The 18012-nt window shown below is 43.5% G+C and overlaps 1 protein-coding gene across 1 annotated transcript in view; it reads right to left on the bottom strand.

Annotated features, from left to right (window-relative positions):
* mymk (myomaker, myoblast fusion factor) overlaps positions 1-18012 on the bottom strand; it is a 34368-nt gene that overhangs the window by 5097 nt on the left and 11259 nt on the right. The window contains exon 5 of the mRNA XM_069891678.1: positions 10132-10280. Within this exon, the coding sequence (XP_069747779.1) occupies positions 10137-10280 (144 nt within the window). The 3' untranslated portion in view covers positions 10132-10136. The remainder of the gene's footprint in view (positions 1-10131; positions 10281-18012) is intronic.

The raw sequence follows: 18012 nt of genomic DNA, 5'->3' as shown, positions 1-18012 counted from the left end.
CATCTCGTCCATTCCTTGTTTTCTGTTTTTAATGTAGGCCTCCCTTTTATCTCGAAGAAGCTTCCTGATCTCGCCTGAAAACCACGGCTCTCTTGAACATTTGGCCCTGCCCTTTATCCTAAAAGGAACATAAAGATTCTGCACCCTCAAAATCTCACCTTTAAATGCCCTCCAATTCTCCTTTACCTCCTTCCCAAAAACACAAATCAGCCCAAACCACTCCCTGCAAATCCCTTCTCATTGCATTAAATCTGTCCTTCTCCCACTCAAAAAACTTCATTGTCAGACCATACCACTCCCTCTTCATAATAATGTTGAAACTAGTGGTACCATGATCACTGGATCCAAAGTGTTCCCCAACACACACCTTCATCACCTGCCCTATTTCATTCCCCAAAAGTAGATCCAACGCTGCCCCTTCTCTAGTGAGTACCTCAACATACTGCTGGAAAAAACTATCCTGCACACAATTAACAAAGTCTAAACCTTCCAGCCCTTTCACTGACTGCATCTCCCAATCTATATTAGGAAAATTAAAATCCCCAACTAACACAACTCTGTGCTTATTGCACATCTCAGCTATTTTCTTACATATTTGTTCCTCTAGTTCTCGCTCCCCACTATAATACACCCCTATCATTGTAACCTATTTTTTAATTCCATCCACACCGCCTCCCTTTACAAGCCCTCCAATCTATCACACCTCAGCACCGCTGTAATATTTTCCCTGACAAGTAATGCCACACCCTCCCCTTACCCCTCCAATTCTATCACACCTAAAGCAGCCACATCCCGGAATATTTAACTACCAGTCACATCCCTCCTCAACCATGTCTCGCTAATTGCCACCACGTCATACTGCCAAGTGCCTATCCACACCTTCAGCTCATTCACCTTCGTTACAATACTCCTAACATTGAAGTAAATGCATTTCAGAGATTTCCCACATCTTACCTTCTCTTTACTGTCCACTCTATTATTTGTTACTATTATCCTCCACCTCTATCATAGCACTGATCCAGTTCCTCCTCAATCAACTGCCTTTCTACCTTCAACTTTTGTCTATAATCCTTTTCTCTCAGCTGACAAAACCTCTCGCTGCTGTCCGACCCCTTCCCCAACCATACTAGTTTAAAGTCACCTTAATAGCCCTTGCAAACCCTTGATTAAAATCTGGAATGTGCAATTTAATCACCTGTGATTTGTTTGATTACAAATTTAAAACTGTGGAGCACAGGGGCAAATAAAGGGAAAAAAAAAGTGTCTTTGTCCCAAACATTATAGAGAGCACTAAAACTTTTACTGTTCATTTTTATATTCTCTGCTAATCTTTTCTCATAGTCTACCTTCCTACTCTTTATTGCTCACTTCGTGGTTCTTTTTTCTTTTTAAAGTTTTCCCAATCTCTAGTTTCCAACTGCTTTTAACAACTTTGTATGCATGAGCTTTTACTTTAATGCCTCCATTTATTTCCTTAGTTATCCAAGGCTGGCTGTCCACACCCTTAATGGCCTTGCTTTTAACTGGAATATACTTTTGTGGAGGACCATGAAAAATCACTGTTCCTCAACTGTCCCTGCATATAGTTTCTGTTCCCAGTTTACACTGGCCAACTCCTCCCTCATCCCTTGTAGTTTTCCTGGCTTAAGCATAACACACTGGTTTTAGACCAAACTTTTGTACCCTTCATTTGTATGAGAAACTCAATCATACTGTGATCTCTCTTTCCAAGAGGATCCCAAACTACAAGATTGCTAATTTTACCTGTCTCATTGCACAGGACCAGATCCAAGATAACATGTTTCCTTGTAGATTCAGTAACATGCTGTTCAAGAAACCTATCAAGCATTCTATAAAGTCCTCCTCAAGCACACCCAGTCGATGTTCATGTTCAAGTCCCCCATGGTAACTGTTGTTCCATCCTTACATGCCTCCAATATTTCTTGGTTTATTGCATGTACAACTGTAATGTTATTAGTGAGTGGCCTATAGAAAACTTCCTCCTGTGAATTTTTTTCCCTGTACTATTCCTAATCTCTGCCCAAATGGATTCAACATTTAGCTCCTTCAATCTAATATGATCTCTCTCAATTGCCCGGATCTCATTCTTAACTAAGATCACTACCCCACCTCCCTTACCTACCTGCCTGTCTTTCCATATTACCTGATATCCTTGGATATTTAATTCTCAATTTTCTCCACCCTACAACCATGTTCTGTAATGGCCACTAAATCATATACCTTTGTACTGATTTGTGCCACAAGTTCACTGTCCTTGTTTCAAATACTATGGGCTTTTAAAATTTGGTCTTCTTTGCCTCTTTAGCACTTCATTTTTATCCCCTCTAATCTTACTTTTTTTAAGTTTTCTTTTTACTTTATTCACAGTCTTCTCTTTAACTTTATCCATCCCTCTCCAATCTGTTGAACCCATTCACCACCCTCCCCCCCACTCCACTATTTAGTCCTAGTTATGCAATTCACCAGGATCTAGGTCCCATCATGGTTCAAATGTAGCTAGTCTCCTTTGAACAGTTCCTTCTTTCCCCAATACTGGTGCCAATTTCCCATGTATTGGAACCCACTTTTCACATACCATGCATTTAACTCTCATCTTCTGGACCCAGTGCCAATTTGCATGAGGCTCAGCTAGTAACTCCGAGGTTATCACTTCTTTAGTTCTACTTATTAATTTGGTCCCTAACTCCTCAAATTGCTTTAGCAGAACCTCTTTCCTGGTTCAACCAACATCGTTGCTACCCATATGTACCATAACAAATGGATTTTCCCCTCCCACTGCAAATTCCTCTGCAAGTCAGATAAGATGTCCTGAAACTGGACACCAGGCAGACCACACTCTATCCCTGTGACAGAGAACTATGACTATTCCCCTAACTATACTATCCTTGATTATCACGGCATTTCTCTCCTCTCCCCTCTCCCTCCCCCCTCCTTGAATGGCTTCCTGAATCATGGTGCCACAGTTAGGTGTTCCTTCCAACAGCCCCCACTCTTAACCACACAAGGAGTAAGAATCTCAAACTTATGATACAAGTTCAAGGGCTGAGGCTCCTCCAGCACTGTTTCTTGGATCCCACTACCTGAATCACTTGCAGTCACCCTCTCTTATCCCTGACCACAAGCTGAATTTGAGGCAACTATTCTAATGGATGTGTGACTGCCCCCTGAAATAAAATGTCTAGGTACCTCTCTCGCTCCCTGATGTGTCACAGTGTTTAAAGCTCAGATTCCAGGTCATCAGTTTTGAACTTCAAGCAGCCAACACTTGCTGCATGAGGAACCACAAAGGGGTCCACCTGCTCCCACATCATGCAGCTACAACTCATTACCTGACCCTGCATGCATACTTTATTTAATTACCTCTAATTTGGTGGGTTTAATATACCACTACAAAAGCCCTACCTACTCCTCACCTGTGCCTCTCAAGCCAAAACCTCAAAATCCCGCTCCTTACACTGGGCACTCCATTTGAGCTAATTAGCCAATGGAGAAAGTTAAAAGAGCACCTCCCTCTCCCACTGCTTTTTAAAGTCATCTGAGCTCCTCTAACAGCCCTTTTTCACAGTCCCCCATGGGAATGAAAAGTTGGCAGTGTAAATCTAGACCACTTTTTTTTCTGATAAGGGACAGCATATTCCATTGTGCAGTCACATCTAATGCAGTACTTCACTCTGGGATTGATGTTTAGATGATGATATTCTTTCCCACAACTCCAAATCCTTTTCATAATGAACTGCTTTGGTGGCATGGTGCTATGTTAGTGGCTTCTTTTTCTTTTTCTTTTTGTGACCTCTATTCCTTATGCCATTTGCTCTTTATAAGCTCTTCAACATGGAATTCCAATAATTCTCCCATGCTATCCTGTTCTACATCATCAAAATTAGTCTCACTGGCCACCTTTTAGGAGTTTTTTTAGTTCAAAAAACCCATGGGAGTTCTGCACACATTTTAGCCACAATTTCCTCTATAAACCATTCACTGATGCATCCCATGAGATGGCTATCCTGATGTTGAACTTCTTTCAAATTTCCCAAGTGGTGAATTTCTCATGGCTGTTGGATTTGGAAATGACATGCTTTATTATATGTTGCAGTTAATAAGTCTTGAACATAAATAATAACACTCTGATCTCGGGGCTGCAACAATGAAGTGGAATTACGGATCAAAATTGCAAACAGATGGCCATGCCATCAATATTAATCAGACATCTAAGGGCATTGTCAATGTTGAGTAAGCCCTGTTATCCAGGTTAATATTTTCCAATGCAATTAATGAAGTGGAGAAAAGTGATATCATCTGAGGAGAACAATGCCACACCATTGGAATATTGGCCTTTAAATGTGTGAGTGGTTGAATAAGAGAGATTTTAGATTACAGACACCTTTGGTATTATCTTTGCCTTAAGGCTTCAAGCAGTTTATTATTCTTTGATATTATAATGTAATGGCAAAATTTTCCAAAAAAGTCCTATCTCCTATTTCAAGCACTTGCCCAATATGAATTTAATTGTATAATTTTAGAAAGGGTCCAGGAGTAGAAGCTTGGAATGTGTCCCAGTTATGAGTGTGGCAAGTCAATTTGAAAAGAGGGTTTAACAAAATTATATCCTTGGCTTTATGAACAGAGGCATACAGTTCAAAAGCAGGGAACCTGTGGAAAGTCATTGAAATTCACTGGTTATATCTCTGGAAATGATATCAAATAGGACATCAAGGCTTTGGAGATGATGCAGACAAGATCTACAAAAATGCTAACATGAATAAGGTACTTATTAAATGGAGGGTGACTCCAGAGGCTGTGATTATGATCTAGAAGGCATTATCAGACAGAGTGATGGAGGTAGAGTCAACAGGAGCTTTCAGAAGGAAGTGGACGTATTTGTAAAGGGGATATTTTCAGAACTGTAGAAAGGAAAGGAATTGGATAACCACTTCAAAGAAGAGACAAACAAATGGCCCAAGTGACTTCCTTCTGTACTGCATGACTTTGACTTATCCATTACAAGTCCTTGTTTGACCTTTCTCATCATTCCAAGTCTTCAGCCATTCCATCCCTAAAAAGCTATTCAATGCATTTTAGGAGAAAGGATCCAAAATATTTTTCCAACCTTTTTTTAATCCATTAAAGCAATGGTTTTCAAACTTTTTCTTTCCACTTTCATACCACCGTAAGTAATCCCTATTCCTTAGGTGCTCTATGATTAATAAGGGATTACTTATGGTGGTATGAGAGTGAAAAGAAAATGTTTGAAAACCACTGTTTTAATTGTACCTAATTGATTCATTATGTGCACAGTTTAATAACTCCAAAGGAAATGGGCTAATATGCAAAATATTTCAGTAACAATTGGGTTGACAGCAGTGATTCACAACCTTTTTTTTCCCCCACACATACCACCTTAAGAAAGCCCTTACTAATCACAGAGCACCTATGGCATCTTTCTTTCTTTGGCTTTTGCTTCGCGGATGAAGATTTATGGAGGGGTAATGACCACGTCAGCTGCAGGCTCGTTTGTGGCTGACAAGTCCGATGCGGGACAGGCAGACACGGTTGCAGCGGTTGATAGGGATTACTTAAAGTGGTATGTGAGTGGAAAGAAACATTTGAAAACCACTGCGTTACAACAACAATTGCACTTTTACAATAGCTCACTGGTTGCAGTGCACTTTGGGAATGGTTCCAGGTCATCTTTACTTAAACCATGGAGTGAAAGTTTCAAATTTTTAATCCATGGGATCATTTCTGAATTGTGAATTGATAAAAATCATCTATTTTTTTTGCCCTTTTAATATCTGAAATTCAATGCATCGTGCCTTTGGGACTTTTACACTTTCAGTCTCAATATTTTCCCCATTTTCATTTTTAATTATTCTTTTAATTAATTCTAGCCCATGCTTACACTGTCACTATCACTGGGCATTGCTGCAATACTTCACATTGATTGGTAATCAAAATCCCACCATTTCCTTTATTTTCTAAGTATATTTTCATTTCTATGATACTCTTTTAACTGAGTTTTTCTGACCCCAAATTATTTTATATCCCTATATTTTTAATTTTGTAAGTTCATCTAATAACTTTATCCCAGTTTCCATGTATCTTTCCAACAGCTATCAGGGTCTTGAACCTCACCTCGATACATTAATCATGGATTGCTCTGACAACACCAAATCAGTATCAGCGCTACTGTAATGGCACTTTTATCTTTCACTATGGTAACTGTAAATATTTATTATCTGTAATCTTTTTAATTTATTATCTCTTTTTAATTGAACATATACTACTGTAGGAAATTTTATGTGAAGTCATTGTTCCACTGCAGCACTGGTGCATATATACATTGTACAATGTTTCTTCTTTGGCTTGGCTTCGCGGACGAAGATTTATGGAGAGGTAATGTCCACGTCAGCTGCAGGCTCGTTTGTGGCTGACAAGTTCGATGCGGGACAGGCAGACACAGTTGCAAGGGAAAATTGGTTGGTTGGGGTTGGGTGTTGGGTTTTTCCTCCTTTGTCTTTTGTCAGTGAGGTGGGCTCTGCGGTCTTCTTCCAAGGAGGTTGCTGCCCGCCAAACTGTGAGGCGCCAAGATGCATGGTTTGAGGCAAGATCAGCCCACTGGCAGTGGTCAATGTGGCAGGCACCAAGAGATTTCTTTAGGCAGTCCTTGTACCTCTTCTTTGGTGCACCTCTGTCTCGATGGCCAGTGGAGAGCTCACCATAGAACACGATCTTGGGAAGGCGATAGTCCTCCATTCTAGAGACGTGACCTACCCAGTGCAGTTGGATCTTCAGCAGCGTGGATTCGATGCTGTCGGCCTCTGCCATCTCGAGTACTTCGATGTTAGTGATGAAGTCGCTCCAATGAATGTTGAGGATGGAGCGGAGACAATGCTGGTGGAAGCGTTCTAGGAGCCGTAGGTGATGCCAGTAGAGGACCCATGATTCGGAGCTGAACAGGAGTGTGGGTATGACAACAGCTCTGTATACGCTAATCTTTGTGAGGTTTTTCAGAAGGTCGGGTCAGATACAGCAATGAGCTCTCTGAACCCTTCTCCATTAACAATGGCGTGAAGCAAGGCTGCGTTCTCGCACCAACCCTCTTTTCAATCTAATTCAGCATGATGCTGAAACAAGCCATGAAATTGTACAATGTATTTGACAATAAACTCATTATAATAATTTTATATTCAGATCCTGTACCTTATTTTGCTCTACAATAAAGTCTTCAAAAGTTTTCTATTATTGGCAAATATATACTATGTTTGTAGTACCTAGATCCAGATTTTTTTAATGAAGAATATCAAATAAAGTAGATTATTATTCATCATATTAATGATAAAGCCTTCCTTTGATTTTTCACACAGATGTTTAAAAAAACAGATGATGAATTCAATGTTAAAGCTCTTGCCAAACTTGTGGTTTCACATAGGAGAAAAATCAGAAGCTAAGAAACTTTAGAAGCTGAGAGATCCAAGTATTAACTGAAACAGATGACCCAGATGGACTTACAAAAAAAAAATAAGTGCACACATAGAAATATGATGAAGGTTTTTGATTGGACTGAAGCTCACTTCTTCACCCACACACCACATAGTTTCAAGGTACTTGGCATTGTTGTTGAATATATGCTGACATCAGTAAGGCCAGTGAAGTCCCATGTATAAGGGTAGTCTAAAAGGTTAGATCCTTTAGGATCCAAAAGTGGTTTGCTACAGGAGACAAAAGGTAATGGTGGAATCTTGGTTTTATGATTGGAAGTCAGCAATGGGGATCAGTGCTGAGTCCCTTGCTCTTTGTCATATACGTATATTAATAAATCAGACATGGAATATAATGTAGAAGGGATGAATACAAAGTTTGCTAATGTCATGAACATTGTCAGTGTGGATAATGAAAAAAAAAAGAGGTAATCTTAAGCTACAGAATGATACTGATCAGCTAGTAAGATGGACAGATCAATAGCAGTTGGAATTTAATTCCAATATGTGATGTGCTGCATTTTTTTCACTTCTAATAAGGCTATGTCATACACAATGAACAGTAGATTCCTGGGGAGTATTGAGGAATAATGTGATATCAGTGTACAAGTCCAAAGATTTCTGCAAGTTGTTTCTCCAATTTCAATGTTTATTACCTTCACATTTTATTTCTCACCATTCTTCCCACTTATTTATTTTTCCTCCTCTTTTTAGCTCACTCTTCCTGTCTCTACCTCTTTCTGGGAAGAATAAGCCTCAACTAAATATCAAAAGATCCTCAACACCATAACCTTCAAATTCACTAAAAATGGCAAAGAATTTCAGGCCACAGCAACATGAAATAGACACCCACGAGCTTAAAGATTCACTTCTATGAAATCTAAAAAATAGATTAAGTCATGGGATCAGACAACATTCACAGCCACAATGCATATATATATGGCCCTAAAGTATACAAGAAAATTAAATGCATTTGAAATACAATTAGCATTTTCCTCATGCTTAATTCTCAAGTCACTCACAAACTAAAATCTAAGTTTTTGGTATTGTCAAAAATCTATTTAACAATGTACTGCTTGTATTTTGCAAATTTTTGGAAAATAAACACAGCAAAAAAGTCAATTCAATATTTATGCTAAAAATACAGTTCCGTGAATAGATTCTAAGTAAAAAGATGATCTGACAATATATCTTAGGCCTGCTACTTAAAATATTACATGACTAAGTTAATATATTTTCAGGTATTAGTGCTGATGTCATCAGCAACATTTATTTGCACAATAATTCTTGTACTGGTTGCAGGTGTTGTACAGATCTTAACAGATCCATGCCATTTAGACAAGGGGTCAGTAAATATTTCTAAGACAAGGTTGCATAGATTTTTACATAGGGGAGTTAAGGGATATGTGAAAAGACAGATAGGTGGAAATTAGCCTATCATCAGATCGGCCATCATCTGAATGAACAGCAAAGCAGGCTCGACGGGCTGGATGGCCTACTCCTGCTCCTATTTCTTATGTTCTTATGGTCTGAAGTAGAAAGGATAAAGTACAAATCATCAAAACTTAGTCCTATGATCAGGATTTTTTTTTTGTGTTGTGGTGGTGAAATTTGACAGGTAACAAAAACAGCACATCTCATGTTCCTGGACAGAACTGTGCAATCCATGCAGATCAGGACTGGGTGAGAATGAAATGTTCATTGCCAGAGTTCTCCTCCAACATGAGGGATCTGGCTGTACGATCTCTCCAGATTATGACTGGTTGTGTGTTTATGCCAACATTACAAGAGCAACTGCAGCTGCACCTCAGTTCAGCAAATTGGACACTGATGTACAATAGCACCATGCAGACAGAAGTGGCTCTTCAGAATACACATGATTTTTTTTCCATCTAATTTATTCCATTAAGTCAGTGATGATAGATTATTGTAAGTGGCTGGAAATTTGGCAAATGAAATTCAAGCCCCATATGGCAGTTCATATGGAGCGCAAATCCAAAATAGACTATTTGAGTGAATGGCCTGCTTCTGCAAAGTGAATTCTGTACAATATCATCACTTAACCAAGTGTTTATCTTTCAAGAGATCATCAATATGTGTGGACAGCAACTCTCAGCAGACTATTTCATTCCAAAAGATGAGAACGACAAAAGTTATGACTAATCCTGAATTCTCCCAATATAATTTGCTAATTTGAACATGAAACCAGTTCAGCAGCTTCTGTCCTAACTTGTATTTCTATCTGGCTGAAAACAGGGATTGCACAATTACCTCCTGCTCCTATGGAGAACTTCTTGGAGAAGTCTTGGGATATGCTCACAGAAACACAATATTGGACAGAAAATGTTACCTTTCAATCACATATTCTTTCATTTCTGGATTCCTTTTCATAACATTAATTTTGTTCTAATTTTTAAAACTCAATATAGTTTGTTTCCACATATTTATAATCATTCATTTAAGATACAAATTTGCATAACAGCAAGATTTCACAAGATGCATTTTGAACATTATTCTGTCTGAAGGTATGATGCAGAACTTCTATTTCACATCATACAATGCATTTAGTGTTGTTTGAAAGAGAATGCAGTGCAGAAATATAATGTAATATAATTGGAAAGAGGATTTTTACCGTCTTCAAACACAGCAGAGTGTGCAGCAACTTAGTTTTATCGGATTTCCTCCGCTTCCTGCTTGTGAGTTCATCTTTGGGAGAAGTAAGATAAAGGAGGCAGCCAGGCTGCAATGGTAGAAGCTGTGTACATAACTGTAATCCCATTCCTATGAATGTAAATTTGCATCAATTACAGCAAGACTTGCTTCCAAATGCTATAGAAAATCAACAAATCAATAATTAATTTAGTTTTACGAATCAGAGAAAAAGTTGCATTTATACAGTGCCTGTCATTAAATTAAATTATTCAAAACATAACTATGACATTTGGACTATTATACATGTGCTGGCTCTTTGATAGAGCTATCCAAATGGCTTGACCCTTCTGACTTTTCACTATAGCCACACAAAATTTCTGTTCAAGTATTTATATTATTTTCTTTTCTAAATCATTAAAATTATTTCTATTACCCTTCAGCACTTCATTTTGAAGCATAGTAACTTGCTGTGTAAAAAACATTTCTTCATGTTCCCATGCAAATCACCACAAGCCTGTGTTCTCACATTACCGATACTTCTACCAGTCAACAACTTCTAATTTACTCTATCAAAACAGTTCAATATCTTGAAGATTTGTAGCAAGAATCCTCTTAACTTCTGCTCTGAGGATAACAACTTTAGCTTTTCCATTTTATATACAACTGAAGTTACTCATCCTAGGTTCCATTCTCATTTATCATCTCTGCACTCTCTCAAGGCCTTGACATCTTTTCTGAAGGTTGGTCTGCAAAATTAAGCAGAAAGCTGCATTTGAGGTTCTGTACAATTAAGAAGATTTAGCATAACTCTCTTGGGTTGAAACTTCCTTAAATTTATGTCATTTATGTTTTATTCCTTTCCTCGTTCTTCTTACTGAAACAAACACTGTTTATTAGTTTTTATGGCTGTTATTTCATCAATTCTACTTGCTGTTTACCACATTTCTGTATTTCTATCATCTATCAGTTTCAAAATGATGCACTGTATCCCTTAGTGCATAACTTAGTGTTGGACCACTATAAATTTTAAGAGAGAAATACTCTGTTACGTCCAATTTTTGGATGCTTCCATTAGCTGATTAAAAAATAATATCCACAGTGTAAAAACACATCTGATGTGTAACTGAATAATCAAAAAGGCTGAGGCTGCTTTATGGGAGTCAAAGAAAAGATTGAGTTCCATGTCTTCAGCTCTACAGTATAACAACCTGCACAAAAATTAGTTCACCAATCGTTACCGAGTGAAATAATGTCCACCATAAAACAAGACAATTCCAATGACTCTTCACATTAGCTTATGTGATACTTGTCTGCATCAGACATGCATCTAATGAGGCAACTCTTCATGTAATACCCACATCCTCACTTAGCAACATGAATTGGAGCACAAAGGAACAATCTATGTATGCTATGGGACAGGAAAGCGTGATGCCATTGTAATGTGCGTCGAAAGAACCAAAGACTTGTTGATCCAAACCAAGGCTTTTATTAACTAAAAGACTGGAGCATATCACAAGTAGATTGACCAGTCCAGAATGACCTGGTCTGGCTAGGAGCAATCCTTTAAGACCTGCCAGTAGGTGTGGCTACACTCTCAGCCAATCACAGTCATCCAACACTACCATCTGTACATATGTACATATACACATTGGTGATAGAATCTGTACTATCACAGCCATTTTGTTGTTTGCATTATATTTAAAGGGGTTTTCAGCTGACATCCGGAGACCCGAGTGGATAACTTTACACCACCAGACTTTAAGACACAAGAACAGAATTTGGCAATTTGGCCTATTGATTCTCCTTTGCCTTTCAAACCATGACTGATGTATTTTTCCTTTCAATCCCATTCCCCTGCCTTCTGCCCATAACCTTTGATGGCCTTACTTATCAAAAACCTATCACCTGCCCTTTAAATATACCCAATGATTTGGCTTCCATAGCCATATGTTGCAACAAATTCACCACCTCTGGCTGATGACATGTTCTCCTCATCTCTGTTCTAAAGGGACATCCTTTGATTCTAAGGCTGTGCCCTCTGGTCCTGGACTCTCACAAGACTGGAAACATCTTCTTCATGTCCACTTTATCAAGTCTTTTCGATATTTAGTATGTTGCATTGAGATTTCCATTCATCCTTCTGAACTCCAGCAAGTGCATCCTATTACATTGCAGATCAGCGGCAACAGAAATTCACCTAGGCAATGTTATTGTTTTTCTTTGAAAACAATATATTTATCAATAACTACTTGTAGCAGCAGCTACACTGCTACTGAAAGAATACACAACCAGACAGGTTGAGCTCAGTGAGCAGAACTGATTTAATGCAGGCTGCTGGGCTGGACTTATACTCCCTGCCCGGAACTGGCTGAGAACCGCGCTGGGGGGCACTAACGTCACCCAGGCATCACGTGGTCCCCAGCGTGGGCTTCTTAATCCTGTGCTGAGAAAAAGGGGAAATCCCCGACGGCGTCATTTTGGTTGGCTGTCCCACCATGTGGATTACAAGTGGGACCGGTTTGCCTGCCTAGTGGTGTGCCGCCACACAGGCCCCCCCCCACCCTCAGAACTGGCGCCAATGTCCTTTTTAGCTGGGCGGCCTCATTTCTTGGGCTGGGCCACAATCACTAGTTCGGTGGGGTCGAGGTGCGCTGGCTTCAGCCTGTCCACAGTAAACAGTTCTCATCTACCGCCGATGTCCAGGGTGAACGTAGACCCTGAATGCTGAACAACTTTGTATGGCCCCTCGTAAGGTCTCTGCAGAGGTACCGCGGGCAGGCCCTGCTGAATAAAAATGTACTCTGTGGAAAGCAGCTCGCTGGGGATATGAGATGGCCGTGTGCTGTGTCTAGGCAGCAGTGGGGGTGCGAAGGAGTCCAAGCTGGCCCGGAGGTGGGGAAGCAGCTCGAGAGGCGACCACTGGGGGTTGTGAGGCACATTGATGAACTCACCAGGAAGTGCCAGCGGTGCGCCGTAGACCAGCTCAGCTGATGACGCCTGCAGATCCTCCTTGGGCATGGAGCAGATGCAGTTTCTCCATCAAGTCGGGACTGGTGAGGCGGGCTATAAGTGCCGACTTAAGGTCGCGGTGCAGATGCTCGACCAGCCCATTGACCTGTGGGTGATAGGCTGTGGTGCGGTGTAGCTCGATCCCCAACCTGTTGGCGAGCTGTGCCCAGAGCGCAGAGGTGAACTGGGCACCCCGATCGCTGGTGAGATGATTTGGAATGCCGAACTGGGCGACCCAACTGTGCGACAGTGCTCGGGAGCAGGAGTCCATGGAGGCATCCGGCATTGGGATTGCCTCGGGCCAATGAGTGGTGCGGTCCACCACCGTGAGTAGGTAACAGTTGTCCCAGGAAACGGGTAAGGGCTCGACTATGTCCACGTGAATGTGGCTGAACCATTCTCGGACGTGCTCTAACTCTTGCCCGGGCACCCTGGTGTGCCTGTGTACCTTGGACATTTGGCAATGGGTGCAAGTTCTGGCCCAGCCGCAATCTGCTTCCGCAGCCCATGCCAGACAAACCGCTCTGCCACCATCCGGACCGTGGACCTGATGGTTGGGTGCGAAAGGTCATGGATGTGATGGAAGACTTGCCTGGGCCACTGCTGGGGAACCAATGGCCTGGGGTGCCCATGGAGACAGCTCACAGGACGGTGCATCCGCCGCTCAGAGTCGGGAGGTCTCAGAACCGCAGGCCCTTGATGGCAGTCCTGAAGGCTCGCATCTCCTCGTCGGACTTCTGGTCCCGGGTGAGCTGGTCAAAGTCGAGGCCGGGCGTCAGCGCGCAGATGGCCAGTTGCAAGAATGCATCAGCGACCACGTTGTCCTTCCCCGCCTTGTGCCAAATGTTGGTGGTAAACTCCAACATGAAGGAGAGGTGATGCTGCTGGCAGGCCAACCAGGGGTCCTTCACCATCACAAGTGCCTGGGTGAAGGGTATGTGGTCAGTGAAGATGGTAAAAGTCCTCCCCTCCAAGAAATATTGGAAATGCCGCACCGCCAGGTACATGTCCATTAACTCATGGTCAAAAGCACTATACTTGCGCTCTGGTGGGTGGAGAAGCTGGCTGAAGAATGCCAGTGGCTTCCATTGTCCATTCACCTGCTGCTCCAGGATGATGCCGACGACTGTGGCAGAGGTATCGACGGAGAGCGCCATATGCAAGTCAGTGTGTGGGTGGGCAAGCATGGTAGCCTTCGCGAGGGCTGCAGGCCCTGGGGTCCAGGTGAGTGTTTTGTGCTTGGCTGCGATGAGGGCGAATAGCAGCTGCATGATACGCCCAGCTCCCGGGATGAATCAGTTGTAGAAGTTGACCATACCCGCGAACTCCTGCAGCCCCTTGAGGTTGTCCGGACATGGGAACTCCTTGATAGCGGAGACTTTCGTGGTACTGGGCGTGGCTCCCTCGGCTGTGATGGTATGGCCCAGGAACTGCATAGACTTTTTCCCAAAATGGCATTTGGCTGGGTTGATGGTGAGGCCAAAGTCAGCCAGTCGGGAGAAAAGGGTGCTCAGGTGGGCCTTGCTGGCATTTAAGTAAATGAAGACGAAATCCAAGTCCCTGCCCACTGAGTCCATGAGGCACTGGAAGGTCTGAGCGGCGTTATTGAGCCCAAACGCCATGCAAAGGAATTTGAACAAGCCATAGGGGGTGATGATGGCCGTCTTGAGTATATCCTCAGGGTGCACCGGGATTTGGTAATACTAGCGCATCAGGTCAACCTTGGAGAAAACTCTGGCACCATGCTAGTTGGCTGTAAAGTCCTGGATGTGAGGGATGGGGCAACGGTCAGGAACTGTCACCTCATTGAGCCATTGATAGTCTCCGAAGGGGCGCCAGCCACTGGAGGCTTTCGGGACCAGGTGGAGCAGCGAGGCCCATGGGCTATCAGGCTGCCAAATGATCTCCAGCTCCAACAGATGCAAAATCTCCTCCTTTGCCACGTGAAGCTTGTCAGGTGGGAGCCGGCGTGCCTTGGTGTGAACTGGTGGGCCCTGGGTGGGGACGTAGTGGAACACCCCGTGGCGCGGTGAGGCAGCAGAGAACTGTGGCTTGAGGAGGGTCGGAAACTCATCCAGGATTTGCTGGAACTCGTCTCTGGCATGCTGATCGTGGCCATCTGCGGCTGCTCTGTGTGGGAGGCATTGAGGCGAATGGCCTGGAAAATACTGGCATCCACCAGGTGCCTGCCCTGAATGTCCACCAGAAGTCCGTGGGCGAGGAGGAAGTCAGTACCCAGGATGGCGGTCAGAAGGGACAAGACGGTGAACCTCCATGAGAACTTTCATCGGCCGATCTGGAAGTGGACTGTCTTGTCTCCATACGTCCAGATCTCTATTGCGTTGGCCGCATGGAGGGGAGGTCCTTGAGGTCGGATCCTGGACTCGATAGCCGTGGCTGGGATGACGATGATCTGGGCCCCAGTGTCAACGAGGAACCGCCGGCCGCTGACTGAGTCCTGCAGGTAGAGGAGGCTGTGTCCTTGGCCAGCCACCGCAGCCTTTAACAGTGGCCGGCCTGCTCGTTTCCCTGGAATGAGCAGGGCTGACGACACTTCCGAGCCTGGGTCTCCAGCACTGGTGGTAGAAGCAGAGGCCTGGAGCAGATGCTTTTCCCCTGATTATGCTCTTGGTGGCCCCTGCAGGGGCTGGATGCTCTACTGCAGCGCTAGGGGCAGGTTTGGTGTGGTCATGCCCGTGCCTCGTGACCTGCTGGACCACTGAGCCCTCCGGGAATCGCTCAAGTCATAGCTCTTGGGCCTTCTGAGCGACCTTCCTCAGGTCGGTAAAGCCCTCTTGAGCCAGTAATGGCCGGATGTCCTCAGGCAGATGGTCGAGGAAAATGCGCTCGAAGAGTGGGCAGTTGGTGTGATCACCCATGAGCGTGAGTATCTCGTCCATCAGCTCCATCGGGGACCTGTCCCCCAGAGCGTCAAGGTGCAGCATCTGAGCAGCATGCTGGTGCCTGGATAGCCCGAGGGATCTGGTGAGCACACTCTTGATGGTCTCTTATTTGTCTTGGGCGGGTGGGTGCTGAACGAGGTGCAGCACGCATTTGGCGGTGGCCTGCTCAAGGCTGTCGACCACTTGGTAGAATTTGGTCGTGTCGGATGAAATATGTCGGAGGTGAAACTGAGCCTCCGTGTGTCCGAACCAGATCTCCGGCTCCTGAACCCAGAATTCAGGCAGCTTGACGGCTATAGCACTGATCCCAGGTTCGCTCATGATGGGTTCAAAGATGTTTGAACCAGTCGGGGTCACCAATTATAGCAGCAGCTACACTGCTACTGAAAGAACACACAACCAGACAGGTTGAGCTCGGTGAGCAGAATGGATTTATTGCAGGCTGTTGGGCTGGACTTATATTCCCAGCCCGGACCTAGCTGAGACCCGCACAGGGGGGCGCTGACGTCACCCGGGGGTCACGTGGTCCCCCAGCGCAGGCTTCTGAGCCCTGTGCTGAAAAGAAGGGGAAAACCCTGATGGCACCATTTTGGCCGGCTGCCCCGCCACGTGGAATACAAGCAGGCCTGGTTCACCTGCCAAGTGGTGTGCTGCTACATACTAACAATATAACACAAGTTAAATTAACCCCAATGATGCTTGAATATACTTATGTGTGGGTGTGGGTGTGGGTGTGGGTGTGGGTGTGGGTGTGGGTGTGGGTGTGGGTGTGGGTGTGGGTGTGGGTGTGGGTGTGGGGTAGTGGGGAGGGGTGGTGGGGATACACAAACCATTACAGCTTAGGCACAATTTGGAAAGTCATTCTAAAGTTCAGTCTTTGAAGTTCATAGTTGAAATGCAGGCTTTTAAACTGATGCACAGAAGTAATCACGAAGGAGGTGGGAGAGACTGTCAAAAACTCACACATCCTTGTTGAGTTGCTTGCTGAGCTATATCCTTTCAGACAAAACAATTGTCACAACTCCCCTATTTCTTGCACAGGGGAAACAAAACATGTGACTTCCACCACAACTCAGGTATGGGTCAATCAAAATGACCATTACTATGGTCACAATCTGATGCAGCTATTCTCCTGCTTCTTTTACCCAGATATGATCAATCAAAATTACCTTTCCTTTGGTCACGGTGTGGTTCTAGAATTTTCCTGACAGAGAGGATCAGCTGAATTGTTCATTTCACACAGAGTCACTCCACCTCACTGTTCATAATGAATGCTGTTTCCTTCAGTGTTCCACTCACATGACTCTCTGACCATCTGTGTCCCTGGATAAAGCAACAAATGTTCCTTTTCTTCCTCCAGAGTTGCCACCCAGTCTCTCCACAGCTGAGAATGGTTGCAGCTGGTACCAGCCCTTAAAGTGATATTCACACTAAATGAAGCAGGAACTCATAATAATGCCCAGAGACATCAAATACATTTAGTGAAGCTGGCCTGACATCAAACAACCTCAGCATTATTCGTCCATATGAACCTTGACGCAACAACGTTATAATTGTGATCTTTATCTTAGTCCTTGGAGAGGTACAGTTGTGCTACCTCAGGCCCCTGGTAAACCCCTGCACAGATTCCATTTGTCTGGTGTCAAAATGTAGCATGCTTGCGCTCAATATATCCCAAGAATATCATCCTTCAAGTCTGCCAGGCAGGTATCATGGGTGCCCAGAAAACTTTGAGCATTGAACCAGATTTTAGGACTAAATTTCAAACACACATTTCCTCAGTCAGCCTAAGGCAATGGTGGTGCACCAAGGGTAATGGTGAATTTCATTACTGAGCTCTCCCTTCACTAAGAGGTAACTCCTGAAATATGTGAAGTAGTCCAGGTTTTTCAAAGTGTCCGTATGAACCTGTGTTATCAAAGACCAATATTGTACAATGAGGTCAAGGT

The sequence above is a fragment of the Narcine bancroftii genome, chromosome 1 (assembly GCF_036971445.1).
Source record: "Narcine bancroftii isolate sNarBan1 chromosome 1, sNarBan1.hap1, whole genome shotgun sequence".
In the NCBI taxonomy this organism is placed as follows: Eukaryota; Metazoa; Chordata; class Chondrichthyes; order Torpediniformes; family Narcinidae; genus Narcine; species Narcine bancroftii.
Note: the sequence above shows the minus strand (reverse complement) of the source record. Positions and strands in the feature narration are given on the sequence as shown.